We start from the raw sequence: 27,550 nt of genomic DNA, 5'->3' as shown, positions 1-27,550 counted from the left end.
TGTGGAGCCAGTATGAATACAGCTATCAAAACAAGATGAAGGAAAACCAACAACTGTCGGTAGGCAGCAGCTGCTTTTTCCTGGTTATAAAAATTCTTCCAGTACATGCTCTTTAATCTATACACAGCAAAGGGCAACACGATGCAAAAAAGTGTCAACTGTGATAAAGTACTGATTTAATCTCTTATTTTGGGTCTTTGCATTGTTTTTAAGACTGAAGATTTTCAAGCTGCATATGGGCTCAGTCCTGCATTTGTTACAAACCTAAATATCCCAGAGTTCACTATATTTGAGTTAATGGAATTCAATGGAGTTATGAATTATGGAGGACTGCAGAACTGGGCCTTATTTTCACATTTCGAAATTTTTTTTTGTGAGTAAGAAAACTGGGAAAATTTCTATCAGAGAAAAGCACTTACAGCATAAACAAAAACTGCAAGCAACAAACTGAGGCCTTCAGATAGACAAAACAAAATGTTTCCAAAGCACAGACTACCCATTTAAATTATAATGTCCATCCCTTGTCTATATGCTTATAGCTCCACGGGTATGTAATTTCTTAAGTGTTAGGTACAGTCCTGTAGATTTAACATTACTGTTTTTTCAAAAAATATTAGCTCTGATGGAGCTATGTTCAAGAGCTTTGCCACATTCCAGTTTCTCTCCTTTTACTTGCTGGAATTGTCACGGCAAGTAAAAGGGAGGAATACAAAATCTCAAACTTTCAACGGAGAGCTTTCAGAAGACAACAGTTTCTCCAGGCCTTCAGAAAAGTATTTCAGTAACTCCAGATTTGGCTTAAACCGAAAGATGACAAAATATAGTTCCTTTTCATTAGCATGCCAAAATACTTCTTAACTTCCACTGAATTCAACATAAAAGAGCAAATATGTTTAACTCCACGGTAATATTTAAATAAACACTGAAAAGTCAGACTGGCAAGTTGTCAGGAGAGGTTCTGAAGAAACTTGAAAGTGGGCTGACGTTCTGCTTAGTGTGTCCCAAATATCTCTGGGCATAGTGCAATACAGTAGACCCAAAGAGTTGCAAACACCTCAAGAATGGAGGTTGTTTGTAACTCTGAAATGTTGGTAACTGAACAAAACGTTATGGTTGTTCTTTCAAAAGTTTAGAACTGAACGGTGACTTAATACAGCTTTGAAACTTTATTATGTAAAAGAAAAATGCGGCTTTCCTCCCCCCACCCCTTTTTTTAGTAGTTTACATTTAACACAGTACTGTACTTGCTGCTTGTGTGTGTCTCTCTCTCTGCTGCTGCTGCCGGATCGTGTACATCCGGTTCCAAATGAGGTGTGTGGTTGATGGGTCAGTTCGTAACTCTGGTGCTTGTAACTCTGAGGTTCTACTGTAGCCCCAAGCACATAAACAACTTTTCCCTTCTTATTGTGTACATAGAAAATTAACTCCAGTATTTTATTTCAATACATATCGGTTATCAAGCAGGATTAAGGGTAATGGTTCTCTATCAGTACTGCCTTGTGGGAACCTTAACTGAGAATTTGCTGACTTTTTAGCATTTATATTGTAACCTTTAAACACTGTAGTCAGTTTAGTTTATTGTCAAGGGAATAAATCTTGACAACAGCTGTGAACTGGCAAAGGTTTTCCTTGGAGTAAGCAGTGAGCATGAATCAAAATGACTAGTACGTGTGCTGTATTATGCAAGTTGAGAAGACTCAATACTGAGAAGGATTATTAAAAAGGACTGAAAACTTTTCTATGGTGCAAAGAGGTTGATTTTGGTAGGTTAGTAGCAGATGCTTTTTCCAGATTGAAGCTGAACCAGAAGTAAGTGCAAAATTCAGGTAAGTGTAATAACAGATCTGTATTTTATCTTGGATAGAAAACAGAACAGCTTTAACACACCAGTGGAAGTTCTGCCAAAGCCACAAATATTAGAACAATCTGCCCAAGTTTGTCTGCTTGGTGCAGGTCAAAGACAGCTGAACAGATATTCACAACACAGAGCTTTAAATTTTGCAATCTTGTGATAAATAGCTACGAGTTTGTTCTCCATAAGATTGGTGCCTGGAGAAAAAAAGTCTTTTAGATTTCCAGTTACAGAAAATAATGCCCGGAAACTATCCTTGATCATTAAGTTTAACGATTCAACTTGTTGAGCAACTGTGGAACAGATCAGGCTGCTACTGTACTCCCTGTGTACCTGATATTCCAGAGCTTCTGTTGCCAATACACCTCATTCAGCAATACAAACATTGTAATTGAAAGGGATGTGACTTTTCTTATAGCCAGATAGCAGGACCTGTATCACAATCCCACACTGTACTCTGCTCAACATATTTCCTAGTTCTTTGATGAGCTAACCCTTTCTCCAGTGGAAAGCCTTAATTAAGTGATGAATGTGCTCCTTTGTACTTTTAGAAAAGTGTTCATGTTTGAATTGCGAAGTTTTAATTGTTCCCAAATTAAAGGACTCACACATTTATGAACCTTAAAACAGAAGACGACATTAATTTTATTTATGTCTTATTAATTAATCTTAAACTTTTACTGCTACATCTTAGGTCAACCAAAGCAAGCCTTGGACTTTTTAAAAGGTTTGTTTTAAATAAAATTATTTATATGAAGCTAGATATTTGCTTTTTAAAATCTCTTCATGATATAAACTCTCTCAAACTCAATCCAACACCTAAAATGAGGAAGGGAAACAGAAATGGGAAGCGAGCAAGAGGGCTGTTTTAGACATGAGGGTTGGAACAGATGGAAAGGAGGAAGTAAAATCCCAACTCCTTCTCCCAACCCCTGCTCCCCTCCCAAAACAACACACTGCAGAAGTGGTTACTTGTAACCAGAGTGCTTAGAAATGGACTCTGCATATTCACACTCATACCACTTTCCCAGCTTAAGGATTTTACACAACTCCAAAGATCACGGGAAAGAGGGCGGAGGAAGTGTGAATATGCAGAGTCCATTTCGAAGAAGTCTGGTTACAACTGAGTAACTTCCAGTTCTTCTTTGGGTGTCCTCTGCCAAACTATCCCCTGGGTACAACTACGTAGAGGACACCCAAAGAAGAAGTGGAAGTTACTCAGTTGTAACCAGACTTCTTCGAAATGGACTCTGCATATTCACACTTCCTCCGCCCTCTTTCCCGTGACCTTTGGAGTTGTGTAAAATCCTTAAGCTGGGAAAGTGGTAGGAAAGAATGGAGGTGGCAGGGAGCAGCCCTCCCCCTCTGAACGCTGAGGAGAGGGGTCGGAGAGGCAGATGAGCACTCTAACAGGCACTGCTACAAGAAGATACCACTATCCAGACTGCATCAAACAGCACATCCTATGAGTGTGAATATGCAGAGTCCATTTCTAAGCACTCTGGTTACAACTGAGTAACATCCACTTCTTCTTTGGGTGTCCTCTACATAGTTGTACTCAGGGGATAGCTTGGCAATCAGTACCCCATGACTGGATATGGGGAACTCACATGACTGACTAAGGATTGGAATGCTAGCCTACTGAACTGAGCGCATGATCTAGATGCCAGATCTAGGCAATAGTGTTTTGTAAAGATATGACTAGGCAAGGGTTCTCGCAACAAATTTTTTGGTGGCCTCAGAGTGCGGCCACCAACTCTTGCTGGTGGTCCCACTGACACTTTTCCCTAAAATTATTTATTTTTCCTAAAGTCAGTAAAGTAATATGCACATATATACACCCAAACCATTGTAATTTATTTATTTATGTAAGGTTTGGTGTGGTTTTTTTTTTACAGACTCAATAATGAAAATCATGCAAGTTATCTCTATTCTTTACTGGACCTAACAGAATAGAAAACACAAATAAGGTGCTCTGCACATTCTTGTCTTTTTTATTATTTCTTTTGCTTTTTTGGTAAAAGGGTTGTCTGTAACAACAATTCTGAAGTAAATTTTAAAAAGCTTTGACATAACGGAAGTCCAAATAATAATGAAAAACATCTGGGCGGCTTGGGTCTAGGGAGGGAAGGGGAGAGGATGCACGGCTGCAGCTGGCTTGGGGCTGCTCCGGGCAGGTGGGGGGTGCTCGGGGCTTTGACCAGCCCGGAGCTCCTCCAGGCGGGGGTGGGGCTAGGGCAGGGCGCCCTGGGTGCACACACTTATGTATATCTACAATGAGATGACTGTGGTCTCAATGCAGTAGAACAGATTTAATCCAATATTCCTCTTCTATATACCCACCTAGATAATGACTGAAGAAATAGCAAGATTTTAGGGCTATCAGCATAGGAAATATTAGGGACTTCTGAAATTCTTTAGTCCCTATTAAGAAAGTAAACTAAAGCTCTCTGTGCTTAAGGTATATAATTTAGATTCCCTTTATGGGCATGTAGGTCTAGGAAAGAAAACCAGCAAGTTAATTGCTTGATTAATATAACATTCAAAAACCACGCTGAGAAGAAATCTATGGTGAGGCCTAAGAACAACTTTATCTCTATAAAGGATAGTGAATGAGGGGGTCTGCCATGACGGCATGTGACTCGCTCTCTTTTCTGGCTAAAAAATGGCTATTGTAAAAGTGGTCTTAACAGATCAAATGAAACAAAGAACTATCTGCCATTGACTCAAGAGGAGGCTTCATGAGTTGTATTAAGATTAAACTGTGTTCCCATGGAGAACTGAGGTCTTATTGGTGCATACATACTGACCACATCTTCCATAAACATCTGAACTGTATCATGTGCAACGACAGATTTGTTAACTATAAATATATGATGTGCTGTCCCTGCTGTTAAGTGTACTTTCAGAGAAGATATAGAAAGATCCAGAGACTTTAAATGCACTAAGCATTCAAGAACATATTGAACTGATGCCTGTACAGGATCGACATGCTTGTCACTTATCCAGTCCACAATCCTAAACCACATAAGATCGTAACACTCTCTCACTGATTAACTCTATGAAACAATCAGAATCTGTTCCACCACTGAAGTGCAAGATTTTACAAGGTCTGTTAGAGACCCATATCCCATGCAGCTAGGTGTAGCAAAAGAAGGTTCCCAGTGATAAATCTTCTCACCTGTTGCGAAATGTGTGGCATCACTGGAAGTTTGTATACTCCCTTGGAAAGATGAAGATCTGTATATCACTGCTGCCTCAGCCATGCTGGAGCAATTAGAATTATCCTAGCCCCATTGTGTCTTCTTATCTTTATCACCCTCTGCATAAGAGGAATGGGGGAAGGGAGAACCCATCCCCCAATTCAGAAGAAAAATATCCAATATTGATATTGTCTCTGTCTACTACTCTTGAGCAGAAATGGGGACACTTAGTATTCTGCTTGAGGGTGAAGGGCTCTATGTCCAGAAACCTTCAAAGATTGCAAATATCTTCTCAGCTCTTTACAGACTTTTGTGTAATTGCAGGAGATCTTTGCTGAGTTGATATGTTATGCTGTTGTCCTTGTCTGGCAGGGGCAGGCCAATTAGTGAAATGTTTTAGTGGCTACACCAATCCCCTAATTTAACTGCTTCCTTGCAGAGCTGAGACCTGTTCATTCAGGTAATACACTGCCATCACGTTGTTTGTGACAACCCACCACTATTTTGTTCTGGATGTGAGGGGGATCGAGGGGGGGGGAAGATATGAGTGCTAGACTTAACTCCAATATGTTTATATGTAATGTATTTTCCTTGAGCTCCAGTGAACTCAAACTGATAGATTGTTGAGGTAGACTCCCCACCAAATCTTGGAAGCAACCAAGATGATAGTCAACAATGGAGCTGGGGAGTTGAATGACACCCCCCAGAACATTTACCTGCTGTGTCTACTCATGATGCATTGAGCATTGTTGTTATAGTAATGCTATAGGTTGTAATTTCATGTATAGAGTTATGAGGCTGAAAATGTGTCCTCATGGCTGACAGGGAAGGAAGGAACAAGGAGCTCTAGATTCCTGCTGGCAGGAGAAGCTAGCGGTCTCCCAGGGCGTTGGTCTGTAAGATATGTAAATAGTAAGTGGTGGGGATATGCACGGACAATAAAAGAGCACTGGTGCATGTACTTTGGAGCGGTCTCTGACTGAGTTTGTGGCGGGGCCGGGAGCAGGCACCGCTACACGGCATATCAATTTCTTTGTTAAATTGACGAATTGATATAACCTTGCAACGTCCAGCGGGCATAACTGGACACTGCAAGACCAAGGTTCCAAGGGTTGTGTCTGGGACCGGAGATATTGGCTAGTGTCATTCGGTTGCACAATCCAAGCAGCGGCTGGTCAACAGCGCTCACTCACGTAGCTGGGAGCAGCTTACATGCTAGAGGCTGTGCGTGAACAGCAAAGTAGGGTAAGCCTGGCTCCCAGAGTCAAGGATTGGAGTGACCTAGCAGATCACTGGTCCAGATAACACCAAGGGAACATCACACTGGGTGAGAATTTTTCTCCAAAATAACCCACAGAAGTTATAACGTGTAGTCATTCTGTTTACCAGGTCATGGATTTGTAAACTATCCTCAGAGGATGAGGAAGCTGCTGCAACATCACCAAACCTCTCATCAGAAGACTCAGTTTCAAGCTCAGGGCCCAAATGAGGATATTCCATTTAAACTACAGGCTCCTCCTCTTCTTCAGACATAGCACCAAGCACTAGAGTGGGAGTGTGCTCCTTGTAAGTAGGCAGAGCTCTCGGATTCAAGGTGCGAGCCTTTGCTTGATCACTAGGCGGAGAGGAATGCCTATGGTGACAAGACTGAAGGTCTCCATGGTGTCTGAGCAATGGCCAATAGGGCATCCAGTCCGTGGAACTTGTCAATTTTGCCAGTAATCAATTTCCAGCAACATTTCATAGCTTGTAGGACAAGATGACCTGTGCGCATCGTATCTATATAATCAGTCTTCTGCTACAGAAGACACATCTGTAACTCTAGTGCAATTCAATTCTTCCTCAGAGTGCAGTTCCAAACTCCTATCCAACAAAGACACTATCTGCAAAGTCACTGATCCTGGCATCTGAAGAACAGAGAAGAACAAAATCAAGCTTCCTAAGGGAGCCCTGCTGAGTCTTAGGGGATGGAAGAGAAGCATCTAGGCAATGTGGACACAAGTTTTTTAGTTTATCTTGTGGAGAAGTGTGAGAAAAATGACTCAGAGGAGCTTTCTTTCCCCTCACCACAGTGACAAGTCCAGTGGACCCAGGAAACAAGCTGAATGAAGATCCGTGTGCACCCGAACCACTACCATGACCTATGTGTTGTACTGGTGTTAAGGTTGACTTTTTCTCGTTTATTATTAGCCCCAGGTCAAGACAGGTCGAACATACCAAGTCGAGATGTCTCCACACCTGATCCAGAGACCGGCCCCTTATCAAACAGTCGTTGAAGTACGGGTATATTTGGACACATACCCCAACGTCTCAGGTAAGCAGCACTGGCACTATACACTTTGTGAATACTCTCGGGGCTGACGCGAGAGCAAAGGGCATCTCTGTCAACTGGAAATGGCACCTACCCAATAGGAAGTGGAGGAAGCACCAGTGCCCTGGGAAGATGGAAATATGGAAGTATGGAAATATGAAAATAAATCAAGGGTGGTGTACCAGTCTCCCGGATCCAGGAAGGGGATGATGGAAGCCAGGGAGACCATGCGAAACTTCAACTTCTGGAGCGACTTGTTGAAGCGATGCAAGTCTAGGATGGGTCTGAGGCCCCCTTTTGCCTTAGGAATTAGCAGGAGTAGAATTGTCTGCCTTTCATATTCCGAGGAACTTTTTCCCACTTCCCCCCGGCTGAAGGAAGCCCTGGCCACCCCCCTTCTCTCTCTCCCCCGCTCCCTCCCTCCCGCTAGCCAGGGCGCGGAAGCTGAACACAAGTACAGTGGAACCCCGCTATAATGCAACCCCGCATTTACCGCGATTGAATTTTTTGGACCCCAATGATCGCGTTATAGCAGGGTTCCACTGTATTTAGTTGCAAACATGTTTTAATAGTTACCAACCAATGAGAATCAACTTTTCTTTAGGAAAGTAAACAGTACAAATGCAAAACATAATTAAAATTGATTATTTACATCAGGTTTCCTGCTTGCTGATTTAAATAATTTTGATTTAAATTAATTCACCCAGTTTATGTCCAATTTAAACTGCAAGCTCCTTGGGAGAAGAAATGTATGTGCCTTCTTTGTATGAAGGCCAAGCATGCTGACAACCCTTAAATAAAAAATGGTTTACTCATTTGAAGCTATGAAGTGACAGGAATTAAGAGGTGTTTCCCACACCTAAAAGTGTAATCACTGACCTTTGCAATAGCAACAGCTTGTTGTGGATAATATAGCGAGGCACCAATCCCCATGAAGCCCACTGGATACACCAACCTCTTTATTTTTGAACCTGTTCCATGGAAGAAAATATTTTCTGTTAGAGTACTGGTTCTCCAGAAACTTGGATAGTGATACTGTACCTTTTTTTTTTATATATAATCATTCATTAGGTACATTATAATTTACCACATCAGTAATTGTTTATTTTAACTACTTTCCTAAGAAACACAATCATATTAGACCGATGTACTAATTTTTCACTCTTTTGAGAGTACTTTTTAACAGAATCTTTCAGTGATAACTACCTCATAATTAAATCTGATGTGGGGATTCAAAAAAATTTAAGGGTGGAATAACCAAAACCTTTAAAGAAATATTGCTATGAGAATTATATAAACTTCTGTTCAAGAAATGAATGCAAATGCTTCTAATATGCTAAAATAGAATCCATTTGGCATATCAAGCAGAAGGCATGTTCCATAACAGAGATCAGCCTTTACCAGCTACCATAAATATAGTTCTACCACATGTACACTTGTGATATAGGTTTTCTTCCTGTTGGACTCATTATTAAGGCTGCATGTTTGTAACGGAGGTCATGGATTCCGTGACTTTCTGTGACCTCCATGACTTCTGCAGCGGCTGGTGCTCCATGCACTGCCCACGCCCACAGGTGCCACCACCGCAGCTCCCATTGGCTGCGGTTCATGGCCAATGGAAGCTGCGGAGCTGGTACTAGTGGCAGGAGCAGCGCGCAGAGCCCCCCTGGCCACCCTTCCCCCAGGAGCTGCAGGGACACGCTGGTCGGAGCCGGGAAGGGAGCCTGCCTGCCACACACACACAAGCAGGGGTCCCAGGCCGTCCCCCATCCCCAGCAGGGGTCCTGGGCCATCCCCACCCCCCAGCACCCGGGCCCAAGTTTTAGTTAGGAGTATATAGTAAAAGTCATGGACAGGTCACGGGCCGTGAATTTTTGTTTACTGCCGGTGACCTATCCATGACTTTTACTAAAAATACCCATGACTAAAACGTAGCCTTACTCATTATATACTTCAAAGTTAAAACTTATTGTAAACTAGCTTCTTGACATTTCAAGCTCAGATGCAAAAATAAAGTGCTTTGATTTTTGTATTGCAAGTAAGCGATTTGCATTTCAAATCAGGTCCACCCCAAAATCATAAGATGGGGTTAAAAAGATAAAATTATGGGTTCTTTTTATTTATCTTCTAGTTCTTAAGCCTTTAGGGTACTCGTTTTCCACAACCCCAATGGCCATACATTTTTTCCCCTTTAAATAAATAAATAAATAGATTCTCACATAATCACATGACTCCTGAAGTTGGAACTTTAAGAAAAACATCTACAATCATGATCTGGCAATGTTCTTCTCATTAAATACCATCATGAATGTTAAGCAGTGTGTTTGTTCACTGCCAGAGAATAATCAAAATAAATTTAATTGGAGAAGTGTTAATACATTTGTCTGCTATAGTCACACATCACTTCCAGTTTGTTCAAAGAACTGCTCATTTCTGATTTTGTTAATGAAAACACCATTTGGCTGTGCATACCATTATCAACAATATTTCCTATAGAGTTACAGAATTCATCCATATCAATATAATGATTCACCACAGACACAGTTCAGTAGTGTCACATACTAAGAACTTCTACAAAAATGAGCATACACTAGAACCTCAGAGTTCTGAGCACCAGAGTTACAAACTGATTGGTCAACCACACACTTCATTTGGACTGAAAGTAGGCAAGCAGGCCACAGCAGAGACCAGAAAAAAAAATAAAAGAAGCAAATACAGTACAGTACTGTGTTAAATGTAAACTACTAAAAAAATAAGAATATAAGAATGGCCAGTACTGGGCCATTACTTTGGTCAGTACCCAATACTGGGTCAGACCAAAGATCCATCCAGCCCAGTATCCTGTCTACCAACAGTGGCCAATGCCAGCTGCCCCTAAGGGAGTGAACCTAACAGGTAATGATCAAGTGATCTCTCTCCTGCCATCCATCTCCACCCTCTGACAAACAGAGGCTAGGGACACCATTCCTTACCCATCCTGGCTAATAGCCATTAATGGACTTAACCTCCATGAATTTATCTAGTTTCCTTTTAAACCCTGTTCTAAATAAAGGGAACATTTAAAAAATAACATTTGACAAGGCAAGGAAACTCTTTCTGTGCTTGTTTCATCTGCACTAAGATTGTTAAAAGCAGCGTTTTTCTTATGCATAGTAAAGTTTCAAAGCTTTATTAAGTCAATGTTTAGTTGTAAACTTTTGAAAGAACAACCATAATGTTTTGTTCTGAGTTATAAACATTTCAGAGTTATGAAAAACCTCCATTCTTGAGGTGTTCATAAGTCTAAGGTTCTACTGTATTTCAAATTCCCTTTCCTAACAAAGCATAAATATACTATTTTTTAAGCAATGTAATTAAATGTTACATTGAATTTCTACACTGTAAAATATGTATAAACATGTTACATTATACTATAACTTACTTCTAGGTAAGCTCTACGTAGAGATGAGACCACAACATTCAAGAACCTTGCTTTGTCAGTTAACTTGCCAATTAGAGGGACACAGTCAACTTAAAAAAAATTCAGAACCAAATGTTTGAGGTTTTTTTTTTTGCCTACTATTGTTAAAATTAACTCCGAGTATATAATAAAGATTAAAGGAAAAAAACCTCTCTTTTTTCAGTTGGCTTACTTTACAGTCAGTTTCGTTGTTTGTTGATAGCTATAGGCCCTGGAGAAGGGTGTTCACTATGTGTAATAGCATTATCAGAGCTGAAACTGAAAGAACAAGCGGCAAGCAGAAGCAGGTGTGAGCCCAGACAGCAAAAGGGGGTGGGGGAGGAAGTGGGTGCATAAGCATATTTGATTATGTAGCTTTCAGGCCCATCCAAAGGCCCTTTCTAAACCAACAGAGGAGCACAAAAACTAATTAAAAATAATTTTAAAGAAAACTATCAGAGGAATTGGCAGCGTCCCTTTAATCACTAGTTCATAATTGGATAGTCTCCTTAATTTCATTAAGTAAACTGTAAAGGAATAGCTGCTTATTGGTAACTGTCTCTGTAAACTGAATGATGCACACTTTAGAGAGCATTATCTGCAAAAATTACTAAAAAGCAGAATCTTCACAGTAACAATATTTAAAATGCCATGTTTAAATTAATTGAATACTTATGACAAAAAAAAAAGTCTGCAAACAAGTTTTTAAGAAATGCATCCAATTTCCCTTAACTAAAAATTACTATTTTCCCCCCCAAAAAACATGCTACCACACTGAGGGTATGTCTACACTACCCGCTGGATCGGCGGGCAGCAATCGATCCAGCAGGGGTCGATTTATCGTGTCTAATCAAGACGCGATAATCGATCCCCGATCACTCTCCCGTTGACTTCTGTACTCCATGGTAAGTCGATCTAAGTACATCGACTTCAGCTACGTTATTGACATAGCTGAAGTTGCTTAACTTAGATCTATTCTCCCCCCCCCCCCGACACACACACACACACACACACACACACCCAGTGTAGACCAGGACTGGGACTGGGATTGTGAGGTGTAGTGGTGATGCAACTAAATCAAGAGAAAGATTAGTTTTATAAGCTGAATGCTTTAGCATTAAATTTGGTTGATAATTGCAATTCTGGTGTTCCTCTTAGATTTCATCATACTCTGGTTTCTCTTCAAATTGTATAAATCTTTCGCCTTTTACTATAAGCGCCATTCAGTAGTGGTGTCTTTTATAGACCAAATTTCTGTAACCAACAGAATCCATAACACTGAAATTAAACAATATAAAAAAAAACTTTTGTAGCAGAAATAATGTGCGTCAAGATACATTTCTGAGTCCTGATTTAATTGCACATATTGTAGTTAAAGATGTATTCATTTTTGTTGGATGTTAAATGATTTACCCCAACTTCATAAAATAAGCCATTTAAAAAGAGCACCTACCTCTAGAAAGAAACAGTCCAACAATTCCAGCAAAACCAATGACACCAAGCCTTGGGTAAAATCCTGGCGGGGGATTTTTGAGAAATTCACAACTTTCTAAAATGAAATCAGACCACAATGCATCAATGTAATGGAAAGACCTTATGATGAAAATGAACCATTAACACATACGAGCAAGTGTTACAAAACAAAGTGTTGTTAAACACTATTTTAACTGTCATGTATTTTTTGGCTCTAGTGGCAAAAAATTTAAAACTTCTGCAATCTTCTCTATTGACACATATATGAACTATTTGTTGATGCACTGGGAGGCTGTTGCTTCATTTATTTGGGGAACATTAATTGAAACATTATAATGTTTCTTGAAAGTTCTAGGAGGCACATATTTTCATGAGGACTGTTACATGTTATCATTTGCCTTTGGAAAAGAGGATCTGTTCGTAGCAGCATTTCGCTTTTTCAAACTGCTTTTCTGAGGGTGTTTTAGGTGACAGATTGACTGGCACAGTAATGAGTTCTATACACCATCAAAGCTGTGGGCTTCCTGCAGTAGAAGCAGAGTCATTCTGCAGAATGTGACAATCTAATGGTTCTAGCTACCTCTTGATTGTGTTAAAGTCCTTATTTCCCAATACAATATAAAGATAGGTGTTGAGAAAAAAAAAGTCTTTAGAGTCAGTCCATTTCAGGAAAGTGCATGTAAATATCTTGTATTTTTAGAGTTTGCTAGAGTAATACTTATTCTTTAAATTAATTTTTAATTTTTTTTATATATTATATACACACACACACAAGTTTTGTGGGTGTGCGCGTGCGCAAACAGAATTTCACTATTTCCAGTCTGAACAGATATTTAAGTTTCAGAATGCAGTTTTACCAAAATTTTCAAACAGTACAATTATTCAAGTGCTCTGCACTAATAACTAACACTAGTAAGTATTGGAATGCAATGATCTATGGACACTCATTTATTAAGCCAGAAGGGGGTCCCCTCCCCTTGACCTCCTGCCACTTAACAGAACATCAGCATTGTAGAACAATTTTTAAAATTATGTACTACACAAAAAACGTTTTCAGAAACTAGTGTAATTTGGAGGGAGGGAAATCAGTCCATAACTCAACTTTAGCTTATTAGGCTCTCATCAGTTGCATAAACAGTGTTGATATTTACAAAACAATTACATTTATATCCTGTTGCCATCTGGTTATGCATACAATTTCATTTCCCCGTTAGCTAAGTTTCCTGCAGTTTGCTGTCTGCCATTCTCCGCTACAAAACCTCTTGTGGTTTTGTCGTCTGATACGCTTTATGTTTTAGTCAGCTGACAAAACCAGGAAGACAACTGTGCATTTATTTTACTTCCCCATTCACACAATTTCAGTTAAAAATGAAATCCAAACAATTATTTTAACTTGCCATTAAAAGTATACAACATAAAAAAGTGTTCCCCGCCTCCTGACTTATGCATGTATATAATCCCTTGCTGCACCAGGCCTCGGAATTAAGGTAATTTAAAAGTTGATTCCTTTTATTTCATTGTAACATAGGAATTGCCAAGACTAGAGCAATAGTCCAGCATCCTGTTTCTAACAGTAGCCAGTCCCAGATGCTTCAGGAGATGCAAGAACTTTGTAATTATGGAATAAACGGCCTTTAGAGGAAGTTTCCATCTAGTATCATCAGTTAGTAATACATCTATGCTCTGAAGAACAGAAATGTTATATCTCTAACATTTATCAGCTTATCTGATTCAAGGGTGGAAGTAATCAATATCCATATAAATATATTATCCTTTTATTAATTCTTGGCCTCAAAATAATCTTGAGGCAATAAGCTCCCAAGAGTTATTTGGGACAGTGTGTAAAAGGTATTTCCTTTTATGTGTTTGTGGCTGTTCAATTTAGCTGAACATGTTCTTGTTTTTGTAGTACAAGAACTGGTAAATAAGAGAGGCTGATTTAGGTGCAAAATAAAGAATGGTCTAAAACAGAGGCCGGCAACCTTTCAGAAGTGATGTACCAAGTCTTCATTTAGTCACTCTACTTTAAGGTTTCGCATGCCAGTAATACATTTTAACATTTTTAGAAGGTCTCTTTTAAGTCTATAATATATAACTAAACTATTGTTGTATGTAAAGTAAATAAGGTTTTTTAAATGTTTAAGAAGCTTCATTTAAAATTAAATTAAAATGCAGAGCCCCCCAGACCAGTGGCCAGGACCCAGGCAGTGAGAATGCCACTGAAAATCAGCTCGCGTGCCGCCTTTGGCACGCGTGCCATAGGTTGCCTACCCCTGGTCTAAAAGCTATCACATCCTTTCTTGTACCCCAACACTGCGCTAGCAGATCCCTATGCCCATGTGGTGCCTCGCTGAAGTCCCTTTTGGTCACCCTATCTCAAAGATATACCAGAAATAGATTGGGGCAGTTTAGTTTAGAGAGATGAGAAATGTGCAGATTCAGTTATTGAATTTAAAACAGCCAGCTCAGATTAATTTGAGAACACTACCAAAGCGTGCTTAGTTTTAGAATGTGAATTAAGTTGTGTCAGTGGTTTCTGTCTTCTCTCACGTCCCACCAACCCAGGCAATCCCATAGTGAGATAGGAGAGGTCAGATTTTGGCCAACTAATCCTGAATGACACAGGTAAGGCCAAACAAAGCTATTTGTAGATTCTACTATTTTCACAGAGTGATTTGCATTGGCTTCAGTATAGCTGCCCATGAACAGATAGCATCTTATTCCCTGCGTGGCCCAATTATCCTAGATGCCCCTTTAACTTATACTGTGGATGTTCTTTATGTGGACCCATTACTTAGAGCCTGTTCACACCACAGATGCTGCAGGTGTGCCTGTATAGTGCCATAATGTAGACACTTGCTACAGAGCCAGAAATGTTTTTTCCATTGCTGTAGTTAATCCACCCCCTTGAGAGAAAGGAACTAGGAGGACCTAGCTGTGTCTATACTGGGGCTTTGGTCAGTTTAACTACATCTCTCAGGGTTGTTAATTTTTTTACACCTCTAGTTCAACCCAGCTATGTTGCTTAAATTTTTGGTGTAGACCAGCCCTTACTCTTGCACTGTTTACGACAGACACAGGACTATGCTTTTAATTATCAAAAACAGAATACCATGATGCTCCACAAAAGAAATCCAAGAAATCCATAGCACAAATAGCAGAAAGATTTGAAGTTCCTTTATTCACACAATGTGCTGAATAATGTTTAATGGAGCTCTGAGCTAATAGAAGGTACATGTAACTATAGCCATGCATCATAATTTTTCCCTATCAAGCACCTCACCTATTAGTAAAGAAAAATGTAAGCTGATTTACCTCTACCACGTTCAACAGTTTTTTCTACTTTGGGCATAGCTTTAGTGTAAAGATCCTGGGGAGAAAAAAAAAGATTAAATATACAATAGCAAAACAGAAGTAACTGTTGATTATAATAACCTGATGAAGAGCAACAACATTAGTTTTATACATTCCATGTCAATTCAGGCACAGCAGCCTTGTATGTTCGAGACTGTCATCATAGAATATTCGGAAAACTAAAGGGACTTCTCTGGTACCTATGTGCAGTTCTGATTTTATCCGTGCTGCCAAGACCTCTTCCCTTCGGTCCCCTTCTCCCGTTCCCTTCTCCACTCACAGTTCTGTTTGCCTAGTTTCACACTTGACATTAAACACAGCAAAGAATATTTTCAACCATAAATTCTGAATGAAGATTGTGTCCACTGCCTCAAAAATGAATAGAAGACCAAATTTAGCACTGCTCCAAGATCCTGATGATAGAGCAGAAATTAAGGAATTATGCAGCTGCTCTCCTACCACACCATGCTCAGGTATCTTGGCATATCCATGCATTACAAAATAAATGAGTTATCACAGAAGAGGAAGGTCACATAGCTATACAATAACTCATTGCTAGTGATCCATGGAGAGACATTACTGATTTTGAACGCAGTTATTTTCTCTTTCACCAGACTAGATTATGACAAATTGGTATAACAGTATTCTTGGAGGATATGAGGGTTAAACACATACGCATGCCAATTTAATTAATGAAAAAGTGAATAAGTCCAGACGCTCAGTACTGGAGCTACTGATAGTTGTCCCAACTGCAGGAATAATTTTGAGACTTCTCCTGTACTGGAAGCACTCAGCTCATGAAGCAAGAAGTCACAATGCTCTTATTCTTCAGCTATTGAGAAACTTAATCATACAAATGCACTGATGCCTGCCTTGACAGAAGAAGAACATCTTAATATTTACAGGGAGATACTGCACAAAACTACCTCCAGAGAAGTAAGCAAATCAATAGGTAACACACACATGCCTAGAGTTAAGATGTAGAGAACAATCTTGCAATACCACTTAAATAATTTTACACCCTAAATTTCAAGTACAGGGAAATGAAAGCACTAAATTAGTATACTGGGTAAGGGAACAATATCTTTAGGGCTCTCATTTATTTTCAGCAGTAACAACAACCAAAATCTACCAGGGAGAAAGAGTTCACACGGGGTAGATTTAAGCATAAATAAATCAGTTTACGGGAGTTGGTTATGCTATCAGCTGGTACACAAAAGAGCAAGGTCTAAAGATTTTATAGCATGTTAATAAAAGCCTGAACTTTTGTCATGCAGAGTATGATGCTCTCTGTTTTACAGCTTTAAATAGAAAAATTGTTTAAAAGGCTACTTTAACTAACAGTTAACAATTATCAAAGGCATAAAATAATATATGAATCTACTCAAAACTGGTTTTCATTTGTTTTCTGGATTAAAACAATTTTTAAATATCTGAAAGAGCCACCCCAAAATGCTACTTTCTGTAACACAATGGGAGAAAAGCTCTTCTTGAGATCGAAGTCTGAATCAAGTCCCTAAAATTGTGCACTTTCCTTGCCTACTGTGTCAACTATGTCTGTTAAAAACACCACAGTATGGTGATACTGCAGACAGGAAAGCTATCAGTCATGAATAAGTGTGTAATACATACAGCACCAGTGAGTCATACGATACAAATTATTACCATGTAAACAAAAATAAGACAGGGTAAGAGATTAACAGACCACAGAGCCTTACAGTACAGAGCAGTAAGTACTCTCAGTCAGTCCAACTGAATTTCCAGACAGGTCAGTCCTCTCTGAAGTTCCACTCCCAGCATGATGTTTACACTGGTTGTTCCAGGCAACCAATAGAACACAGGAATTTAAAGAGGTCAGACCCTGCATGTAAACAGCCATAAAAGCAGAAAGCCTTTCAGATCCCATTTAACATGGAAGCCCAGATACCACAGTAAAGGGTATGACACATCAGGGATTATGTCAGTGTCAAATTGGAAAATCCATTTTATTTTGAAAAGGCCATGTATTTCAACCTCCATTTTGATTGCCACCTTTAGCGTGGCATTGTTGGGCATCCATTTTGTAGCAGGGATTAGACAACTCAGTGGACAGACTGTCTAGCAAGCTGTGACAGAGCAATCAAGAACATTGGTTGTACCCTAGTGAAACAAAGATTAGCAACCAGCAGGCCAATGACTTTGAATGAGACTCTACCCAGAAGCCATGAAGGGGACAGCCACAGTTCAGAGCCTAGAAATTCCCCAGGAGAAGAGCAGGGGCAAGAAATGTGTCAGAGGTTGTTTTAAAAAAAGGAATGTTCTAAGCAAAGGAGGCCATTCCATTGTCATGTGCAGAACACTGGGCCAAGCATGAAGAGCTGTCTGGCCTAAGGATTGGACCGAATCCAGGGTTCAAAAATGTGGTGAGGTCAGGCTGAAGGGGTCTGTGTTCAGGGCTTTGTCGTTTTCCCAAGAGCTGTAATTCTTGTGCTGTTTAAAAAGTAAAAGCATTTGTGACTAACACATTCTTTCACTAAGCCTACGTTCATTGCATTACTGACAGTACCGTCCCTAGGTGTGTAAGTAGGCTACCAGACCTCCCACAGATTGGTGGCGTTGGAGGTGTGACATTATATGCTTAAAATTTGACCACGTAGATCATTTTTGCTACCACTGTTATATAATTGTAACAAATCTTGTACAAATTATGTCATGGGAGGTGTCAATGGAAAAGTTACGATTTGTTGAATGTGATTATCCTATTTGTACACATGTATTATTTTCATTTGCTTCTGGGTAACAACCAGGAGGTAGTTTACATCCGGTCTAGACAGCACATTGTGACTAGAATATTCAAGTTGATGGCCCATCAACAAACACAATGGGTATGGAAGAAGCTTATCCCCACCTGATGGATTTTCCTGTCGATATTTTAGTCAGAATATAGGCAATGGCTCCTGCTTTGATTCATCGAAGCATGCAAGGGCATGTGACCAGCTTTAAGAGCCTGAAGGGCCTCCTTTTTTATATTATGCATCCGAAGAAGTGGGCTGTAGCCCACGAAAGCTTATGCTCTAATAAATTTGTTAGTCTCTAAGGTGCCACAAGTACTCCTGTTCTTTTTGCGGATACAGACTAACACGGCTGCTACTCTGAAACCTTTTTTATATTGTTGTTCAATCCTTTAACTTTTATTGTATAGAATTGAATTGTATTTGAGAGAATAACAGAAAATCTAGGTTAAAATGATCTGTACAGAGGACCACAATGCATTGCATATGTTATACAATTTCTATATTATACGATTTATTATGTACATTGCAGTATCTAACTTTCACCTTCCTTTTCCCTGCTAACAACCTACACAAAGATAAGGAAATTGAGGATTGATAGCAACTCTGCTATTTTTAAGGCAAGGAGAAATTGTTAAAAGCTTAAGAGCTAAAAGATTGTGTGTGGGGGGGAGGTTTTTCCAGCTCAGACAAGGGAGATCAAGGTTGAGTTTAGAAGTTTGGGGGGGAAGGATTCTAAAACTTTTTTTTTTATTATTTTTTTGGCCAAAAAGAGGTACAAGATTTGGTGAAATACACCATGCACAGTTGCAGACAAAAAGAACCATTTCTTTTTCCAGAAACACTTCCTAATGACTAAAATATCTTTAAATATTCGGACCCCTCAGAGATGTCTGTCTTTCTACTAAAAAAAAAAAAAAAAATTCACTAATTCAGATCAAGACAGGTTTTAATATCCTGTCATAAGCAAAATCCTCCATCGTCCTTAACTATGAAAACAAATCAGTACTTCTGTAAGATAAAACTGCTATACCTGACACCAAGATGTATATGGCTCCACAGAATGCCGCAGATCTGAGATCCCCTTTTCCAACTGGGTTTGTGGCTCCTCCACATATTTAGACTCATGAGTTGGACAGGAGTAGAGTGAAAGCTGTGAATATTTGCAAACAAGAGGTTAAAAAGGTAGACTTGTACAAGAAGGTCCTCAGGGCAGGAGCTGTATAATTCAACCATGCCTAGTGCAAAGTAAATGATACTACAAGACATAATAAAAATACAGTCAAGCTGTGAGAACTATGTGAATTAAAGAATAATTACACATCATGAGGAGAGCATGACTAATTGCTCCTCTGTTCAGCCAAACAAATTGATGGCTAATCCAACTACAGGTTTAGAAACAGAACATCAGACTCATTTGGTCCCAAAAATCACATACATAATTGTGAGAAGTGTTTTCTATACTTAATCAGCAATATTGGTTCTCAGCGTTTGTATTAAGTGTACTAGATCTTAGAGCAGTCATTTTCTATATTTACCCAAGACATTATTAAAGAATTTAAGTAGTTTTTAAATTAACAGTCTGGTGGGCTTTTTATTTAGCAGAGAATTTGAGATTTACAGAAAATTGTACTATGTTTGGGATGTTGCAATTGTTACCTTCAGTAGTAATGGACAGCATTAGCAACACTGTTGTGAATGACATAGGTGGGACATCTAAAGAAGTAGTATTTACATAATGAAGACACACCTAATGTCATTAGTAAGACTACGATTTAGTCACAGGTATTTTTAGTAAAAGTCACGGACAGGTCACGGCAATAACCAAAAAGTCTCAGCCAGTGACCTGTCTGTGACTTTTACTAAAAATACCCCAACTAAATCTTAGGTGCTGGGGAGGAAGAGGTGCTCCAGTGGATGCTGCTCCTCCTCCGGGCGGGGGGTGACCCAGGCCACCGCCGCAGCTCCTCCTCCAGGCGGGCAGCGGTCCGGGGCGCTGCTGCAGCTCCTGGACCACTGCTCTGGGGCAGGGCCCGGGACCACTTGCCTGGGGCCGCTGGAGCAGTGGCTGGTGTGGCTGGCCCCAGGGCTGCACCAGCCGCTAAGGCCGTGGCACCAGCCCCTGCGGAAGTCACAGAATCCAGAACTTCCCTGACCTCCGTGAAAGACTCACAGCTATAGTCATTGGATATTAGCCTTTTAAAAAAATGTCAACTTGTCACACTACCTGAAGACTGATATCTTAATGCTCTTTCTATTTTACATGCTATTGTCGAGTTTTGTTTATTTTCTTAAATATGAGCTGCAGAAGTTTTGACAGATATTTACAACCAGTTAATTGGAATGCATGCAAGAAAATGCATATATAATTAGTACTCTTTTAAACAAAGTATGACAACTTATTTTTCTAAAGCAATAAGAAACATGAACTGCAGATTTGCTGACATAGTACACAAGCAGCTTGACAGTCATTTCATTCTAAATCTTAAGTTCAGTTCCTCATAATACTCTCCAAAAAGTTCCTTTTTAGGTTGACATTTCTCATACCTAGTGTTACCCCAAAACTACTTTTATTTAAGCCCTTTAAATTTCAACAAACCAAAAGCCGTTTTTAGTTGTAGGAAAGAAAAATACTTTTGACATTAAAGAATTATTAGAGTGCAAAATGTTCTTAAAAAAAAAAAATGTTTAAGTGAATGCAACATGCAACAGTAGCCAAATCTTTACTTGAAAGATCCACTCTCCAGGCTGGAGCAGGACAGCGTGGGCAACTATAACTAATTCTTAAAATAAACACTCTCCAGTATGTCTTTTGGTTACATCTTAAAGTATTAGAGCTACTGATGGTTTCTCAGGAACACTGAGGTTTGCTGTATAACAGGGGTTCTCAAACTGGGGGTTGGGACCCTTCAGAGGGTCACGAGGCTATTACATGGGGGCTCACGAGCTGTCAGCCTCCACCCCAAACCCCGCTTTGCCTCCAGCATTTATAATGGTGTTAAATATGTAAAAGAGTGTTTTTAATTTCTAGGGGGGGGGAAGGGGGCCACACACACAGGCTTGCTATGTGAAAGGGGTCACCACTACAAAAGTTTGAGAACCACTGCTGTATAGTGTTATGAGCTGGATTACACCTTGTTGCAATTGATGTGTGAATGCACCCTTCAATTAAGATAGATGTTAGAGACAAGGGGTCACTTTGAAATAAGGCATAATGAAGTCTGCCCAGAAACTAGCACCATGTGCATGGACGGTTCCACGGTATTGTTCTGACCAGTTACAGGTGACGGGGAAAACAGTGCAAGCTGGATGACTGGAGGTAGAAGGGGAGACAAGAAACAAAAAGATTCCGAAGAGGGCAAGAAAGCCAAGCACCAGTTTAAGCACAGAGTGACTCCTGGAGAAGCCTGAAGAGATCTTTTGGGTCTGGTGCTGTCTAAACAGACTTGGGGCTGTAAGCAAAGAAGCTACCCCCTGGTTTGTTGTGTTCCCCCTGCATTTGGAGATTAAAATACCTCTCTTGCAATCCAAAGCTTCTACACTGTGTTAAATCAAGCTATGTATGGGTTGCAAATGGGCTGGAGGGAGTCTCACAGCACAGCTTTTTCAGTTAAATTGAGCAAGACTAATGGACTAGACACTGTGGTGGTCGACACTATAGAAAGCCCTAAGATAAGTACATTCCTTGTGAATGAACAAGATGGCATCAAAGAATATATCAGATTCCATGATCAGTTTCTATTCCCAACTGGAACAACTTACCAGGGCCGCCCAGAGGATTCAGGTGGCCTGGGGTCTTCGGCGGCGGGGGGCCCCCACTGCCGAATTGCCGCCGAAGACCCGGCACTTCGGCAGCGGGTCCGGGAGTGTAAGGACCCCCTGCCGCGGGTCTTCAGGGCACTTCGGCGGCGGGTCCCGGGGCGGAAGGACCCCCCACAGCCGAATTGCCCTCGAAGACCTGGAGCAGAAGAAGCTCCGAGGCCCCTGGAGTGAGTGAAGGACCCCATTCCAGGAGCCCCGAAAAAAACTCCCATGGGGGCTCCTGCAGGGCCCAGGGCAAATTGCCCTCCCCTCCCCCCGGGGGGCCCTACAACTTACAAGGCCTCAAATTTTGACTAGCTATTCAGATTAAAAAAAAAAAAAAAAAGAGGTAATGGCCAATCCATACGCAGCTTTAGTGTATAAACAAATAGTTTTTAGTAACAGTTATCCAGATGAATGCATAACTAAAGTGCCCATAGGCTGTTATTTCTGTAACCCTGCTTTTCACCCTGATTTTTTTTCTGTTGTTGTTCATCGTGTTTTGTGTTATGGACAAAACATATTTAAGCCCTGATCCTTCAGTGCAAAGTCTGGGGATCCCTGTACACATGTAGAATTACAAGCTAGTAGGTTGCATTGCAGGATTGTAAATGAGGACAGTGAATGATAAATACAGTTGTATTTTAAGATAGACAAGCTTTTGGCTTTGTTGCTTTACGTAAGCCTGCAAATGAAAGCCAACAGAACACATCATATAAATAGCACATAGTGTCTGCTGGAGAAAAAGCAGGAGATAAAGACATTCCTGTGGATTAGATATACTAGTATGGGCAGCTTTCTTAGGACAGAGAGCTACTCAACTAAAAATATTTTATTAGAGGTTTTCAGATATGGAAAAATACTACAGTATTTTGTACATGAGCAAGTCTCAAAATGTCAAACAGGCCTCAAAACATATAGTTAGGAAAGTAAAAGCAGAGCTTATGGACTTTTCCATTGCAAGTTTAAATTAATTATTCTTTTGTCCTTGTAACATGAAGACAGCCATGCAAACATTTTTGCCCTCCCAAAGTAAATGATCTTACTCTGTTAGACACGTGCTTCTTAATTTGCTAACATTACTCCACCGCCACCAAAACACTATGAATGCAACCAGAACGGTAGGGTCTTACCTCATCAATTTTTAGCAACTCTTTTTTTGGAGTTTCCTTCTTCAAGGATGAAGCATATACTTGGATGGACAGCAAGCTCAGGCTAGCAGGTGCAGCCCCCAGACGTATTACCTAAACACAATATATGATTATACACAGTTTATGCACTCAGCTGGAAACACGTTAGACAAGTATGTTTGAATACTTTCCATACAGAGAGCTATATGCATAGCACATATAAATCTGAGTTGTGGTCAGAGGCAGGGCGTACTAGCACTGAAGAATGCAACATACTCAACAGTAAGAGCCAAAATACTCAGAAAATCAAGTGTAGAGTTGAATGGCACAATATCTAGGAGTGTATATTTCCTGCATTTTCACCTCATAAGATTTCCCCACACACACACACACACACTTGAATTACAAATTATGGCCAAATTTTGAATTGTAAATACCTGAAGCCGTGCTCATAAATTCATAATTCACCCAATTTTACTGAAGTTGGGATTTGGAGGTGTCATCACATTTCCTCCAGTAGAACCTGCTCAGCACCCGTAAAAGACAGCCCACTTCTACTACGGTGCCAAAATATGAAAGTTCTGACGTATAATCCCAGCCATCTCAGTGACTCAGAAGTACCTCCTATCTACACTCACATGGGAGCCTTGAATTAAGCATGCTACAGACTGCTTAATTTATAAAGAGAGAGGTGCCATGGCTCAAGCAATTTTTTTACTTTCATAACTGATGCAGCAAGCTCAGAGTGCTGGGGCTATGAACTGCCAAGCCTAGAGGTGCTGGGGTTCAGCCCTGGCACAAATTAAGCACTAGCAACAGAGGTGATGTTGCCAGGTTCAAGTAAGAAGGAAAGACTATTGTATCTGAATACATAACAAGACTACCATCTTGAAAGCAGATATCTTTCTCACTTCCAGGATATGTGCTGCAATGCATCTTTTAAATAGACAGCAAAGAGTGATGGAGTTTAAAACAGAAACAAATGGAATATGTGGCCACTCAAGATGACTGTGAATTGAAACTGGGAGCAAGGAAGACATTTTTCCAAGAGTTATTTGCCCCCACAACTCGCCCAAAACAAGAAGTTTAATCCAAAAAAGCCAGTTAACCCATACGAGAGCCTTCCATACATACAGTACTTTTCACAAATAAACATGGGGCTGGTCTACACATGAAGTTGCACTGGTATAGTATAATTAAAGATGTTATGTTGCACCAATTTAGTTAAACTAGTGACATGTTTATGTTTTAATAATGGTGATTATAGCAGCCCTTAGTAATAGTGCAAATGCCTTAGATCAGAGGTGGACAAACTACGGTCCGCAGGCCACATCCAGCCTGTGGGCCCCTCCTGCCCGGCCCCTGAGCTCCTGGCCCAGGAAGCTGGCCCAGTGCTCTCGGCGGTGGGGCTCTTGCAGAGCTGCGGCCTGACCCAGTGCTCTGTGCTGCGCGGTGGCATGGCTGACTCCAGCCAGGCGGCGCAGCTGCCTGTCCTGGTGCTCTGGTGCTCCAGCACTGGCTGTTTGGGGAGGCACAGCCTCCCTTAACGGGCTCTCCAAACAATTTCAGAAACCCGATGTGGCCCTCAGGCCAAAAAGTTTGCCCACCCCGCCTTAGAAGCATGCTCCTCACCTCTGTCACAGCTGGTATACTTTCTTATCTAAAAATTCAACCACCAATTATGTAGACAATATGTACTTATTTTACTTACTTACTTACTTACACACACACACACACACACACACACACACACAGTGTTTTTAAACCAAATTTCTTCCATCACATCAGAGACTGCGTGCTGACTAAGTTCAGTTTAAGTTTGAAGATTTTTATTTATATAAATAAAACAAATGACAGCAGCAACTGTTTTTTAATTATCCACATACCAGATAACAGGTCAAAATGATAGACACCATGGCCCCCAGCAGAAGGCAGCTCACCAGGATTGAGTGCAGTGGAACAAGCCATATGTGACTCTTGGTCTGCCATGTGGTCTAGAGCTGGCTGGCACTGCCCTAAGTGAATGTAGGATCAGCCCAGAAGAGGCCAGAGCTAGACACGGTAGGAAAGGGGCTGAATACCAAGCAAGGTCTGCATGAGAATCTCCTGTCCACCCCTTGAGAAATAAAGTTCCTCTATACCGGGGATAGCAGCCTTTGGCACGCAGCCCACCAGGGAAAGCCCCTTGGCAGGCTGGGCCAGCTTGTTTACCTGCCGCGTCCGCCGGTTCAGCCAATCGCGGCTCCTGCTGGCTGCAGTTCGCCGCTCCAGGCCAATGGGGGCTGCAGGAAGCGGCGCTCCAGGCCAATGGGGGCTGCAGGAAGCGGCGCGGGCTGCCGCCGCTTCCCACAGCCCCCATTGGCCTGGAGCTGCGAACCGCAGCCAGCAGGAGCCGCGATCAGCCGAACCTGTGGACGCGGCAGGTAAACAAACTGGCCCGGCTCGCCAGGGGGCTTAACCTTTGGCACACGGCCTGCCAAGGTGCCGATCTCTGCGCTATACCAAGGTCAATACACCCTTCAGCATAGCTGGTCTGCAAGGGGGAGGGGAACGCAAATTGGACGCATCTGTAACAATGGGGGTGAACCTGGCACACTGTATTTTGTGATCCAACATCTCAAAATAGAATTTTATCAAACTTCTTAAAGCTTTTTACTCATGTGCCAAGACATATCATGTGAGAACTAGCTCATAGGATCATGTATTCTTCAGGAAGTTTTAAGTGTTTGAAGGAGAAGGTGGGGGGAGGAGGAGGAGGATAGAAAAAACTGTTGCTTACAATGAAAGTGCTTTATCAGCCATAACTAGTGCCTTGCTAGCACAGCTCTATATAAAAACAATACTCTTGCCAGAACCATGAACTCTGTTACACAGCAGAGCAAAGATGTGACCTACTTTGTTAATAAAAAACATTTGCTTAAGCTAACAAGAAGCCTTTACACACACATTAATAGGCCTTGACGAGAATATTTAACTAATGATTAATTCTAGGGTCTATTTTTTCTGGGCTACTTGGAAGCTGAAAGTTATTTTTATTTTACTGCAAGCCTATTTTGCCACTAAATCAGACAAAAATCCGAAGTACTCCTTCAGGAAAGTTATAGCCATTGGGATTTTTCAATAATAGTTTTTCCAAAACCATAATGAACAGTTCAAATATTTAAAGTTAGCATATGTTTCACACAAAGTAGTAAAAAACTAAATTGTTTTACTGTGATAGCTACTAAACCATGAACTACACTTCAAAGAAGTCAGTAATTAGGAATAAACTCCTTTGTGATAGAATGCAACTCCAAAATGGTTCTCCACTTCTCTGGTAAACTATGCACAAAATCTATTTTTCCTCTATTTAGCATGTGCAGATACAATGTTTGTGCCTTCAATCCAATCTCCTCTGCAATGAGTCTTCATTGTAGAAACATCCCATATCTATACAAAAACAAGCTGCTTTCACTGAATTATCATTCAATTTCTTAACGACAACTCCAATGTAAGAAAACAAATTAATGATCTACTGTACTGTTAGGCAGCAGACCAAAGTTTAAACAAGTAGTTATGTATTTATAGAAGAGAAAAATCAGCATTTAAATTTTCAAGTAGTCTTCTTACTTCTTTCGGAGAAAAACCTCATTGACTATTATTTCCAGATTGTTCGAGGTTTCTCTTTTCTGCAGTATCTTATTACAACAGAAAAAATAATTTAGAAAAGAAAACACATGGATGCGAGCTATCGGGACTTCAAAGGAACTTGGAATTAGGAAGAGTAAGTAGCAGTATTACCACTCTTTCTTTGTTAAGAAATTAGATTATGTAGCCATAACCAATGGAGCAAAAGTATTAAATCTAGTATAGTAGATATAAGTAGAACTTCAAAAGTTACGAACACCTTGGGAATGGAGGTTGTTCATAACTCTGAACAAAACATCATGGTTGTTCTTTCAAAAGTTTACAACTGAACATGGACTTAATACAGCTTTGAAACTGTACTATGCAGAAGAAAAATGCTGCTCCCCCCCCCTTTTTTTAGTAGTTACATTTACTACAGTACTGTATTTACTGCCCCCCCCCCTTTTTTTTTGGTCTCTGCTGCTGCCTGATTGCATATTTCTGGTTCCAAATGAGGTGGGTGGTTGACTGGTCGGTTCGTAACTCCCAGGTTCTACTGTAATTTTTTTATTTTTAAAGTGATGTATAAAAAGTCTCACTAAAGTATATA

The 27,550-nt window shown here is 40.5% G+C and overlaps 2 protein-coding genes across 3 annotated transcripts in view; one reads left to right on the top strand and one right to left on the bottom strand.

Moving 5' to 3' along the window:
- Window positions 1-27,550, bottom strand: part of APOO (apolipoprotein O) — a 66,133-nt gene that overhangs the window by 23,309 nt on the left and 15,274 nt on the right. The window contains exons 2-6 of the mRNA XM_005281545.5: window positions 23,338-23,448; window positions 19,437-19,556; window positions 15,594-15,648; window positions 12,259-12,354; window positions 8,246-8,337 (exon numbers count right to left, since the gene is read on the bottom strand). Of these exons, the coding sequence (XP_005281602.2) occupies window positions 8,246-8,337; window positions 12,259-12,354; window positions 15,594-15,648; window positions 19,437-19,556; window positions 23,338-23,448 (474 nt within the window). The remainder of the gene's footprint in view (window positions 1-8,245; window positions 8,338-12,258; window positions 12,355-15,593; window positions 15,649-19,436; window positions 19,557-23,337; window positions 23,449-27,550) is intronic.
- The window catches only part of C1HXorf58 (chromosome 1 CXorf58 homolog), a 38,663-nt gene continuing 38,005 nt past the window's right edge, over window positions 26,893-27,550 (top strand). The window contains exon 1 of one of the 2 annotated variants that reach the window (XM_024106904.3): window positions 26,893-27,097. In XM_024106904.3, the coding sequence (XP_023962672.2) occupies window positions 27,055-27,097 (43 nt within the window). In that variant the 5' untranslated portion in view covers window positions 26,893-27,054. The remainder of the gene's footprint in view (window positions 27,098-27,550) is intronic. The other variant, XM_065579454.1, reaches the window with a different exon arrangement.

The sequence above is a fragment of the Chrysemys picta genome, chromosome 1 (assembly GCF_011386835.1).
Source record: "Chrysemys picta bellii isolate R12L10 chromosome 1, ASM1138683v2, whole genome shotgun sequence".
Taxonomy (NCBI): Eukaryota; Metazoa; Chordata; order Testudines; family Emydidae; genus Chrysemys; species Chrysemys picta.
The sequence above is the reverse complement of the archived record's forward strand: the minus strand, read 5'-3'. Positions and strand labels throughout refer to the sequence as shown.